This window comes from Lissotriton vulgaris, chromosome 12, assembly GCF_964263255.1.
Source record: "Lissotriton vulgaris chromosome 12, aLisVul1.2, whole genome shotgun sequence".
Taxonomy (NCBI): domain Eukaryota; kingdom Metazoa; phylum Chordata; class Amphibia; order Caudata; family Salamandridae; genus Lissotriton; species Lissotriton vulgaris.
In genome coordinates this window covers 22,672,518-22,685,097 of record NC_141700.1, presented here as the reverse complement: position 1 = coordinate 22,685,097, position 12,580 = coordinate 22,672,518, and the positions used below count along the sequence as shown (strand labels likewise).

Sequence of the window (12,580 nt, the reverse complement as noted above, 5' to 3'; positions counted from 1 at the left end):
GAGGGGCAGCTTACTCAACATGAGCGGCCACTTTCTGAATGCGAGATTCAGCTTTCTTAATGAGTGGTCGTAAGCTGCTGCAACCACCTCGTTCAGAAATCTCACCAGGAGGTGGTCTAGCACGCAATCTCTCTCACTATCCAACTTAACATTGGTGAGGTGCAGCAGGGAAAAATCTCTGCAGAGTTCTTCAGAACCTTGCACTCTGCGCAGAGAGGCAAAACTCTGCAAACTCTCCAAGCGGAGCGGAATTCTTCGCCCACCCCTACTCAAGAGCAGCTTCTACCTAGTACAGTAGGTTTGGGTGGTATTTTACCAATCCAAAGCTGTAATACTGGGCCTGGAGTGGTAAAAGCTTGTTCATTTTTTAGCTCAGAGTGTACAGCACCTGCTAACCCTATGCTTAAAGACATTGGATGAAATGGTGAAAGCTTTGTGACTTTCTAGCTCGGCGTGGATGGCACTGGGCATAATCTACACTTAAAAATTCTGCAAGAAAAACTAACCTTTATGGTGGGCAGATTTAAAGAGTCGGTTGTGTTGTTTAAAGGCGTCGCTCTCCGGGTGAATACTGGAAACTCTCCAGCGTTCCCTACGTCTGCGCTACATAAATATAGATTTACGTATGAAAATATAGATAACGAGACAACGTTTAATAAGGCCCAATGTAGCCATCAAGGGGTTTTGGTGACATCACACACCACAGAAAGTCATTTGCACACACCACCGGAACACTAAAATCACAATATACGATATTACATATTACCCGGTGCATATTACTTATATTACAGTTTTTTTGGTGTCGTTTGCATGGAAAAGACGAAGCATTCACTGAAAAGAGTGCTCGTACTAATAGGAAAAGAATACATTTAAACATGCAGTCACACATGTAAGATTTGCGATAAAACACGTTTTGCTTTATTCAAATAAACATTGTCTGTAGAAGTCTGCTTTTGAAGCTGCTTCCTGTAAGATTGGGCTAACAAAGAGCCCTGGCTAAGATTAGAACGGTCTGCCTTTGTTTGCCTTCCACAGCAGCTGTAATTAAACAAGTTGCAATAGCAAACCCCTGCAGGGCGGGGGCGCTGTCCAGGCCTAGACGTCAATGAGACGAGGGAGCAAAGCGAGGTGCGAACAGGCCTCCCTACTGGAGGAAGCCCATATTTCACAGGCATGATGTCATTTCCGTAAAATATGGAAAGAAAATCCCCGCGTTAGTGGCCCAGAGCTGTGTGGACACGTTTTAGGAGGACCAGCCAATGAGAGAGGGGTTCCATTACTGTCCCTTGTGTTAAAACTATCCGTTGAAAACTGAATGCCACACAATGTTGAAGGCAGATGAAGCCTGGCCTTCAGGGCGCGAGGTGGGGGCGCCAGTCCATTCATTCAAATCTTTTATTCGATATTACACATAAGATCATAAAAGTATTTACAGTCACAGTTTAAGAAAAGATACAAATAAAGATAGCATCAGTCCTAATACTTAACAACAATGGGTGCGCCAGTTAAACACTCGCTGCCGACATCTGCGGGCCAGAAGTTTATATCTCGACAGAGCGACTCGTGTTTTAACCCTTCCAATTCCGCACCAACTCCTGCACTGGGTAATTGAACGCTTCTTTGTTACAGACCGTGCACACTGAAAAACGATTATGTGGCAGAACAGACCCAACAAGTGACGTCATGTGGGACAGAGCTCAGATTGCCCTGGCCCAGGCCCCTTCTTACCCCAGCAGGCTGCTGTTGCTCGCCAGGCGGGAGAGTTTCACCATGGACTTGGAGTAAGTCTCCTCGATGGCAGCCCTGCAAAGAGACAACACAAAGGCAGCGTGAGGAGAAATACACTCACCATGCACACACCACGCAGGCTCTCCCAGCACCCTCAACGCACTGAAACAAACTCCACAGTGAACAGTACTGGTGCACCAACGGGGCTGGTGAAAGTGATTGAAACACCCCTGAAATGGCACAATCCTGGAGGTGCGCAATCACAAGCTAAAAGAAAAAGAATGAAATGCAATAGGCAGGGGCAGGTACCTGAGGCGGGTGAGGGCAGGTGCCTGAGGCAGAGGCGGGTGTGGGCAGGTACCAGAGGCAGAGACGGTGTGGGTAGGTGCCTGAGGCAGAGGTGGGTGTGGGCCGGTACCCGAGGCAGAAGCGGGTGAGGGCAGGTGCCTGAGGCAGAAGCGGGTGAGGGCAGGTGCCTGAGGCAGAGGCGGGTGAGGGCAGGTGCCTGAGGCAGAGGCGGGTGAGAGCAGGTGCCTGAGGCAGAGGCAGGTGTGGGCAGTCGCCTGAGGCAGAGGCGGGGGACGGGAGGTACCTGAGGCAGAGGCAGGTGTGGGCAGGTGCTTGAAGTAGAGGTGGGTGTGGGCACGAACCTGAGGCAGAGGCGGGTGTGGGCAGGTACCAGAGGCAGAGACGGTGTGGGTAGGTGCCTGAGGCAGAGGTGGGTGTGAGCAGGTACCCGAGGCAGAAGCGGGTGAGGGCAGGTGCCTGAGGCAGAAGCGGGTGAGGGTAGGTGCCTGAGGCAGAGACGGGTGTGGACAGGTACCTGAGGCAGAGGCGGGTGTGGGCAGGTACCTGAGGCAGGGGCAGGTACCTGAGGCAGAGACAGGTGTGGGTAGGAGCCTGAGGCAGAGGCGGGTGTGGGTAGGTGCCTGAGGCAGAGACAGGTGTGGACAGGTACCTGAGGCAGAGGCGGGTATGGGCAGGTACCTGAGGCAGAGACGGGTGTGGGCAGGTGATTGAAGCAGAGACGGGTCTGGGGAAGTGATTGAAGCAGAGGCGAGTGTGGGTAGATGCCTGAGGCAGAGGTGGGTAGATGCCTGAGGCAGAGACGGGTGTGGACAGGTACCTGAGGCAGAGGCGGTGTGGGCAGGTACCGGAGGCAGAGACGGGTGTGGGCAGGTGATTGAAGCAGAGGCGGTGTGGGTAGATGCCTGAGGCAGAGGTGGGTGTGGGTAGATGCCTGAGGCAGAGGCGGGTATGGGCAGGTACCTGAGGCAGAGACGGATGTGGGCAGGTACCTGAGGCAGAGACGGGTGTGGGCAGGTGATTGAAGCAGAGACGGGTGTGGGTAGGTGATTGAAGCAGAGGCGGGTGTGGGTAGATGCCTGAGGCAGAGGTGGGTAGATGCCGGAGGCAGAGGTGGGTGTGGGCAGGTACCCAAGGCAGAGACGGGTGTGGGCAGGTGATTGAAGCAGAGGCGGGTGTGGGCAGGTGATTGAAGCAGAGGCGGGTGTGGGTAGGTGATTGAAGCAGAGGCGGGTGTGGGTAGGTGATTGAAGCAGAGGCGGGTGTGGGTAGGTGATTGAAGCAGAGGCGGGTGTGGGTAGGTGATTGAAGCAGAGGCGGGTGTGGGCAGGTACCTGAGGCAGAGACGGGTGTGGGCAGGTGATTGAAGCAGAGGCGGGTGTGGGCAGGTGATTGAAGCAGAGGCGGGTGTGGGCAGGTGATTGAAGCAGAGGCGGGTGTGGGCAGGTGATTGAAGCAGAGGCGGGTGTGGGCAGGTACCTGAGGCAGAGACGGGTGTGGGCAGGTGATTGAAGCAGAGGCGGGTGTGGGCAGGTGATTGAAGCAGAGGCGGGTGTGGGCAGGTGATTGAAGCAGAGGCGGGTGTGGGCAGGTGATTGAAGCAGAGGCGGGTGTGGGTAGGTGATTGAAGCAGAGGCGGGTGTGGGCAGGTACCTGAGGCAGAGACGGGTGTGGGCAGGTGATTGAAGCAGAGACGGGTGTGGGCAGGTGATTGAAGCAGAGGCGGTGTGGGCAGGTACCTGAGGCAGAGACGGGTGTGGGCAGGTGATTGAAGCAGAGACGGGTGTGGGCAGGTGATTGAAGCAGAGGCGGGTGTGGGCAGGTGATTGAAGCAGAGGCGGGTGTGGGCAGGTGATTGAAGCAGAGGCGGGTGTGGGCAGGTGATTGAAGCAGAGACGGTTGTGGGCAGGTGATTGAAGCAGAGGCGGGTGTGGGCAGGTGATTGAAGCAGAGGCGGGTGTGGGCAGGTGATTGAAGCAGACGCGGGTGTGGGTAGATGCCGGAGGCAGAGGTGGGTGTGGGTAGATGCCTGAGGCAGAGGCGGGTGTGGGCAAGTAACTGAGGCAGAAACGGGTGTGGGTAGGTGCCTGAGGCAGAGGCGGGTGTGGGTAGATGCCTGAGGCAGAGGTGGGTGTGGGCAGGTACCTGAGGCAGAGACGGGTGTGGGTAGATGCCGGAGGCAGAGGTGGGTGTGGGTAGATGCCTGAGGCAGAGGCGGGTGTGGGCACGAACCTGAGGCAGAGGCCGTTGTGGGCAGTCGCCTGAGGCAGAGGTGGGTGTGGACAGGTGCTTGAAGCAGAGGTGGGTGTGGGCACGAAGCTGAGGTAGAGGTGGTGTGGGCAGTCGCCTGAGGCAGAGGTGGGTTTGGGCACGCACCTGAGGCAGATGCGGGTGTGGGCAGGTACCTGAGGCAGAAGCGGGTGTGGGCAGGTGATTGCGGCATCTTCTTTAACTATCCCAAACAATCTGCATGCTGGCACCTCATGGGCCCTCCCCTGCCAGATGCCACGCAGGCCAAGCCACTCCAGCCAGATGGCAGCCGTGAAGCATCAGTGAAAGGGCGGCGCCTTAGAGACGTGCTCCTTGAAGCTCACGTGCCTTCACAGAGGCCTCTGTACAGAGTGCTGGTGGCATCCATAGATGGGGGAGCTAGTGACATTGCCAGGTATGCGTGCACAACCTCCCCCCCAGCGCCGCCCACCCTTACCTCTCTCGAACGAAGTCAGCCAACTCCTTGGTGGAGATCTGCCCGTGCTTCATGTTGTGGTACAGCACCCCGAACCCCATGTTCTTTTCTCCCTGCAAGAAAAAAAGATAAAGTGTCATTTTCTGGGGAGAAAGGTGGGGGGGCAGGAGGGGCACTATGCAGCACAAAGAACAAGCACTGAAGGGGGACATTGCTACAGAGGGGAGGAGTCATGGTGGCACATACGATACCCAGTGTGTAATTAACATTGTGCAAAATGAATACGAGGTGTCTGTGCTGTGCAAAATCGCTTTCCGTGTTAGGACGCACATCTAACACCATCCGGGCAACACATCCTGCTGCTTCAAAGAAAATCACAAGCCTTTCACACTCAATTGTGAGCGTGGTATCTGATTGAGACATCTAGCCACAGATTTCTTATCTTTTGTATTTCCCCGGCCTCAGGCTGGATCTGGAAGATTTTTCTTCATGCAAAAGCCCTGCGAGCCAGCAACCGCCAGCTACGCTCCGCCGACCGCTCACTCGACACCGTCCCGCGCATCTGAAGAACAACCACCAGCGGGAGATCCTTCACCCACCTCGCCGCCAAGACATGGAACCCCCTCCCACTGAGCCTACGACAGCCCCAAGACCTGCTGACCTTCAGGAGGACACTAAAGACCTGGCTGTTCGATCAGTAGCGGCCCGGCACCAAGACTCCTGACACCGCCGATGCCAGTACCATTCTTCTTACAGAAAAACCCGGCGCCAATAGAGCCCTTAGGTTCTATGTCGCTTCCTCATCCTTATTCTGAAGAGCTAGGAATAGAAAAAGATTGGGAGGCTCACAGGGCCCTTTATAAGACCAGCATTATCAAGGCTTATCAAGAAATAGACTGGTATGAGGAACTGGGGGAGGCCAGCTTAAGGGATACCTCTCCAGATTCTCGCCTACTTTTTCCCCCTACCATGGATACACTATGGTGGTTCGAAGGGCATCTGAGGTCCTGGACCTTCAGCTCCCTTCTGTGGAAATCAAGACTAATATCTTGATAGAGGGGCTGCAGCCGGGTGTCTCCTCCTCGTAACCCTTGCTGCCTTTTAATGAGGCCTTAACGATGTCCTACTGGGAACCTGGCCCAAGGCCAGAACAAAGGGATTCTGTTAATAGGACAAATGCCAGCTGCCATCGCCCTGCACTGGGTGACCCAAAGGTCCTCACCAACCACCTTACCCCCGGAGAGCTTGGTGGTCCAAGCCTCTACCTCCTAAGGTGCATTCCCGTCTGCAAACCCGGACAGGGATTGCAAGAGGCTGGACAGTTGGGGTAAGAAAATGTTTTCTTCCACCAGCCTTGCACTGCGGTCGGTGAAAACCGCATGCTTATTGGGTCATTATTACCACACTTTGAGGGAAACGGTTGCACAAGTTCTGCCACAGGTCCTGGGGGAGGCCCAGGCAGTCCTTTCCCAAGAAGTGTCAGACAGGAGTGATGCAGCAAGTTTTCCATTCGCTGAGGTCTTAACACGACCGATTCGTTGAGCACAGCAAATTCATTGACTGTGCCTCGTTGAAGACTTCTGGGGCTGTCCAGGCTCGCTCAAATACGTGCTCTTGGGTTAAACCCGTCTCTTCAGAGACAAGGCAGACATGGAGCACTTTAGGAACTCACAGGCTACGGTGAAGTCCTTGGGACCTTCAGTGGTCCCATATCCCCAGTCTGCCTTTTGTGGCTACGGAAGGCGCTTTCAGCTGTACTAGCCATACCCCATCAAGAAGACCGTTCGATTTCAACAACCTCTCCATGTTTGTGGGCCAACTCGTTCCTTACCCGTGGTCGGACGGCCAGCAGTTGGATCAGTCCAACTCCCCCCCCCCTGAAACCTCAGCCTCCAAACCTTCCTATTTTAGACCTTCAAGATCATGGATGGCCAGCTGTCAGCAGGATTAGCCATCACCTCCACCACTGGCAGAGCCTTGCCAAAGACAAGTGGGTCTTCCAGATAGTCTGAAGGGGCTACACCCTCCCCTTCGAAACTACCCCCTACCATGACTTTGTTTCAGGAGGAAGTTATGACTCTTTTGGCCAAAGGAGCCATAGAGAGGACTCCAGCATCAAAAGTAGGCTGTGGTTGCTATTCCCGCTACTTTCTGGTCCCAAAAAGGGACAAAGGCCTTCGTCCTATCCTGGATCTCCGAGCCCTCAACTACTTCCTCATAAAGGAAAAGTTTAAGATGCTCACTCTGGCTCAGATCTGGTCTGCCCTAGACCCAGAAGACTGGATGGTAGCGTTGGACCTGCCGGATGCCTATTTTCACATTCATGTCCTGCCTGCTCATCAGCGCTACCTGCAGTTTACAATAGGCCACGAGCACTTTCAGTTCACCGTGCTCTCCTTTGGCCTTACCAGTGCCCCTCTGGTGTTCACCAAGGCGATGCCAGTGGTCGCAGCTCATTTGCACTGATCAGGGGTGCCAGTCTTCCTCCTATCTTGCCAACTGGCTGTAGAAGGCGAGCTCGCCGCAGGCTGTCGTCTACCACCTTCAGACTAGGGCAAACCTCCTGCATTCGCTGGGGATCAACATGCATAAGTCGCACCCGACTCCCTCTCAGATGCTCCCTTCCATCGGAGTTGTCCTGGACACAGTGCAGTTTTGGGCCTACCCTCCCGAACAGCAAGTTCCGGATATTCAGGCTATGATACAGATGTTTCAGCCTCTATCCTGGATTATGGTGAGAACGACTCTGAAGTTGCTGGGCCTCCTGCATCATGCTAGTGACACATGCCAAATGGCATATTCGGGCTCTGCAGTGGGACTTGAAGTTCCAGTGGGAGCAACATCGGAGGAATCTCTCAGACATGGTCCAGATCTTGGATGGACCTGCACACAACCTGCAGTGGCAGCTAACCTACTGCGATTGGGTCAGAGGCAGACACCTCTCACTTCCCCAACCAGACCTCACAGTAGTGACAGATCCATCACTACTGTGATGAGGCAGCCATCTGGGAAAGGTGTAGCTCAGAGGACTCTGGTCTCCGGTGGAATCCGGACTCCACATCAACTTGCTGGAGGTCTGAGCGATTCTCTTGGCATTGAATTCCTTTCTTCCGTCAATAAAGGGAAAGCTGGTTCACGAACAACATTACCACCAAGTGGTACTGCAACAAACAGGGTGTATGAAGTCATGGACCCTTTGTCAAGAGGCCCTGTTTCTTTGGACTTGTCTGGAACATTAGGGCATATCCCTGGTGGTTCAACACCTGGCAGGTTCTCTGAACGCCAGGGTGGAAGAACTCCGCTGTCAATGCCTAGCGGATCATGAATCACATCTTCTGGAGGTGGTGCAAGGTCTCTTTCAACAGTGGGGAGAGCCTTGGTTGGATCTGTTCCCTCTGCAGAGAATGCTCAATCTCAGCAGTTTTGCGCGTTGGAGTTTCCAAGGCATCTCTCACTTGGTGACACTTCATCTTGACTGAAGCTCAGGCCTCCTATACGCCTTTCTGCCCATACCACTTCTGTTCAGAGGGCTCGCGAAGATCAGGAGCAACTGGGTCCAAGTCATTCTTGTGGTTTCGGAGTGGGCACGGAGAGTCAAGTATCCAGAGCTTCTGAAAATTAGTATGGATCCTCAAATCAGGCTGCCCCTTCGGGAGGTTCTTCTGTCACCGCAGCAGGGGAGGGTCCTTCACATGAACCCATCAACTCTACGCCCTCTTGCATGTAGATTGAGTGGCGGCCACTTTCTCCGCACTCCTCTAAAGAAGAGGAGCTACTCCACCACCTGGACTCAAAAAGAGTGTTGTCGTTCTACCTTGACCGCACTAAAGAGTTCCGGTGGACAACCAACTCTACGAGGGGTATGTTAAAACAAAGAAAGGTTGTGCAGTGCAGAAGAGGACTACCTCGCGATGGGTGGTCCTCTGCATCAAAATTTGTTATGCTAAAGCCAAAAAGCAGCATCCAGAAAGCTTAAGGGTTCACTCCACCAGAGCCATGGCTGCTACAACAGAATTGCAATGTGGGGTTAAACAGACAGCAACATGGACATCCCTGTGCTGGTTTACTGAGCACTACTGCCTAGATAGTCAATTCTGCAGGGGTGGCTTTTTTGGTCGCTCTGTCCAGCAGGAATTCCTGGTCTAACCTGGTCTACAGTCCCTCCGCCGGGATGGTATTGCTTGTGTATCTATTCAAAGGTAAGGAATCTGCGGCTAGATGTCTCTATCAGATGGCCAAGTTACTTACCTCTGTAATACATTATCTGGAAGAGAAATGATCTAGTCCCACCCATTCTCCCCACATAGTGGACAGGTTTCTAGTGTCAGGGCTGATCCCTTTCAGGGTCCCTATTGTTAAAACACAGCAATGTGAGTGCACTTCATGGCTTCACGCTTCTGGCGTTGAAAATCATGAAAACTAACTGACATCAGCGCACCAAGGTGGTACCTATATAGTTGATGCAGACGTCACAATGGTGAAGAGGACACTGATGTCAAGCAGAGCCGACCGATGCCACCTACCGGCGCGCAGGGGTATTGTGCAAAGAAAAATCATCCAGATCCAATCTGACGTCTGGAAAAATTCAAAGATAAGGAACCTGCAGCTAGATCATGTCTCTACCCGATAAGGCGTTACCAAAGGTAAGTAACTTGTCCATTTCAGACGCTCTTGCATAAGCCCTTGGAAGTATGGATGGGTGTTGTGTAAGGGGAGAGGCATTTGTATGGGTGTGTTTGTAGGTTGAGTTGTTTGGGCCGAGGGTGAATTGGTATGTGGGTGTGTGACTGGAAGAGATGGCGGGGTGCCAACTGGATGTGTGATATGTAGTCTGTATGTAAGGGAGTGTAAGGCAACCCACAGCCCTTTCCCCGGAGTTCGCTTTACCCCCCCTTTTTTGCTGATATGAAGCTGTTTTTGACTAGTCTGATGGGGATCCTGCTAATCAGGACCCCAGTCTATCCACTTTCTCCTTATACTATTGTGTTATTTACTAAGGTAGACCCCAGATTGGATACTGGCGTACCCGTGTCAATCCCTAGGATATGGTACCCATGTAACCAGGGTATAGGTACCCCAGAGGTCTCCCAGCATGTATTATGCCACCCCTGAGAGACCATTCAAAATGGAACTACAGGCCTGCCATTGCAGCCTGTGTAGGCTGGTGCATGCACCACTCACAAAAGATATAGGTTTACTATATCTAAGGGTCAATGCGCTTAAAACCCTTAAGTCACCCCTCTAGCAGGCCTTTACAATCCGGAGGGCAGGGTGCTTGGTTCTAAGTGAGAGTGTGCCCCTGCACGAGCAGGACACCCCTGCAGCCTACGGAGTCCATTCTCCCGGGTTGTCAGTGAAGCAGCCATATACTATATAGAGGGGCATCGCGTGACCGCACCATGACCATCTCGAAAACGGCTGCAACAAATCCTATCATGTTTGGTATCAAACACATTGGAATCCTACCCCCACACGGAAAACGGTGTGGGAGTTATGATTCCATGCAATGGAAGAGCCCTCCATTAGGCTCTTGGTTTTCCCGGTACCACCCTTCCAGTCCCGGACAGCACAAAATGGTTGCTGCCGACCAGGGACACATTTCTGCCCTCCTGCTGCTGAGCCAAGCTCAAGCAGGAGAAGGCACAGCATCAGGCATCCTGTCACAGGGAGGTGTGACTACCTTTCAGGCAGTATTTAGTGTATTGGGGCTGGGTAGGTGGCTTGCCAGTGCCCGAAAGTCTGCATGAGGGGCACATTTGTTGTCCCTGTGCATAGTCTAAGTCAAACCAGTCCTGGGAGCCGTTGGCTCCCACTCCGGTGCGAAACTGGACAAAAGACATGGAAGTAACCTCCCCCCTGTCCAGACCCTCCCCTGGGAGGGTCTCCGGAATTTTCCCAACCCTTTCCTTAGTGTACTTAAGGGCTTACCTGAGTGTAGGTCCCTAGATTCGTCGTGGACAAGATTCTGAACTGAAACCACTGCACTTCTACCGTCTGGACACTCTGGACCTCGCTGGACTTCATTTGGGCCTCGTGGGCATAGTGGCCTGCTCCTTTCGGTGAGCTGCTCAAGGTCCTCTCACAATCCCTGTGCCTCCGGCCTGTGGGTCCAATTGAGGATCATCTTTGTTTTCTTTGGGCTCCCCTGCTTTTGGTGAGTCTCCTGGACCTTGCTGGTCACAACCATGCACCTTCTTGACTTCCTGTGTGGGTTGCTTTTGAAAGGCTTGGTGGTGCTCCCGCCAGACAGTGACCCCTCAGGGCTCGACATCCTTCATGGGACATCAAGTATCCGGGTCCTGGTCACCCTCAGCGTTGCCTGGTCCTCGCAGCTGCAGAATCAAGGTCACTGTCATCTTACCTGAAGCACCCAACATCAGAGGGCATCCGTCTTCCAAGTCTCCTGGTCCCTCTTGAGTGACATAGACACTGTCCCCTCTGCTTTTAGGTACTCTTCTTCCAAGATCCACGTTTGGATTCCTCCGGACATTTGCTCCTCTTTCAGCAGCGGCACTGTGAGACTTGGCCCTTTCCCCAAAAATGTTCGCCTTTTATTCCCCTTTTAAATAAGAATGCCCTCATGGTAACAACAATGTATAGGCCTTGTGTGGTGGAGAATGCCCTGTGTAGTTTAAAACTAGTGTTAAAATACAGGTGTCTTATACCCCTAACATGGCTGCCACTAACCACTGCTGCTGCAGCGGGGTTTAGTGGGCGCATTCTAGTGGCTAGGGCCTGGCTGGAACCCTCCAAACAATGTATCAACTTAGCCTGCCAGCCTGCCCACAGGTAGAATGGTGGAACCTCCTAGAACCCCCTGGAACCTTCTGGAACAGGTGAGGTGACACCAACTGCCACTGCCAACTGTCAACTGGCACTGTATAAGGAAAGGAAGGAAAACTTTCCTGTCAGAGTGACTGAGGGGAAGACCTGGGGAAGAACCTACGCAGGAGGATAGGCAGTGAGGGTCAGGACAGGGACTTATGATACTGGAAGAGACAGGGCCTAGGAGCTGCCTTTCAAGTGTTGAGGTATCCTGTACCCCCCCCCCTCTGACCTAGCCCCGCGGCAGGGAACCCCCAGGGACCACTTGAGGAGATTGGCTGAGGAGATCTAACACCAGCCACCAACTTAACCCCCTTCAAGGAAACAAGAAACCAAAGGGCGCAAGAAACATCACGCCAACAAGAAACTAAGCTTCTATTTACAAGGGCGCAAGAAACATCACACCAACAAAAAACGAAGCTTCTATTTACAAGGGCGCAAGAAACATCACGCCAAGAAGAAACTAAGCCTCTATTTACAAGGGCGCAAGAAACCTAAAGCGCTAAGAAGAAATTAAATCATCACAGGACTTTTGAAGAAGCAAACGGGTATTGGCGCGGTACTGACCCTGCGTTTCCTGATGTCACCTGGGGTCTCCCTTGCTAACCTGCTACTGGGGTGTCACCTGTCCTGTATATCTAGCGCTGCCCTTGCTGACCCTGGGAAGAGCGCTGAAGTAATGGAGGGGGTTGCTGCCTTCTGAAGCGCTATATTTGCCTGAACTGCAGCACCCTGAACTGAATGTTATTAGACCTGCTGGTCTTGCCCCCACCTCGTGTGGGCCAAAGCGTTATAGCCCTGCACCCTGCTGTCTGTGAAGCGCTAGAATCCTGGGCGTGATTCCTGCCTGAAGCGCTATATTCCGTGGGGCCCTTCAGCAGCGCTACCTGGAATGAACTGTCTGCTGAGCGCTACCTCTGCTGTGAATTGCCTGCTATATCGTAGCGCTGTGAATCCTGAAAAGCGCTATCCCCCTGAAGTGCTGTGTCACCAAGAACTTCTGTGGCTCTAGAAGTTGCTGCCTTCTGAAGCTCT

The 12,580-nt window shown here is 53.2% G+C and overlaps 1 protein-coding gene across 1 annotated transcript in view; it reads right to left on the bottom strand.

Annotated features, from left to right (window-relative positions):
• The window catches only part of FCHO1 (FCH and mu domain containing endocytic adaptor 1), a 275,051-nt gene that overhangs the window by 122,369 nt on the left and 140,102 nt on the right, over nucleotides 1-12,580 (bottom strand). The window contains exons 4-5 of the mRNA XM_086946797.1: nucleotides 4,742-4,833; nucleotides 1,729-1,803 (exon numbers count right to left, since the gene is read on the bottom strand). Of these exons, the coding sequence (XP_086802923.1) occupies nucleotides 1,729-1,803; nucleotides 4,742-4,833 (167 nt within the window). The remainder of the gene's footprint in view (nucleotides 1-1,728; nucleotides 1,804-4,741; nucleotides 4,834-12,580) is intronic.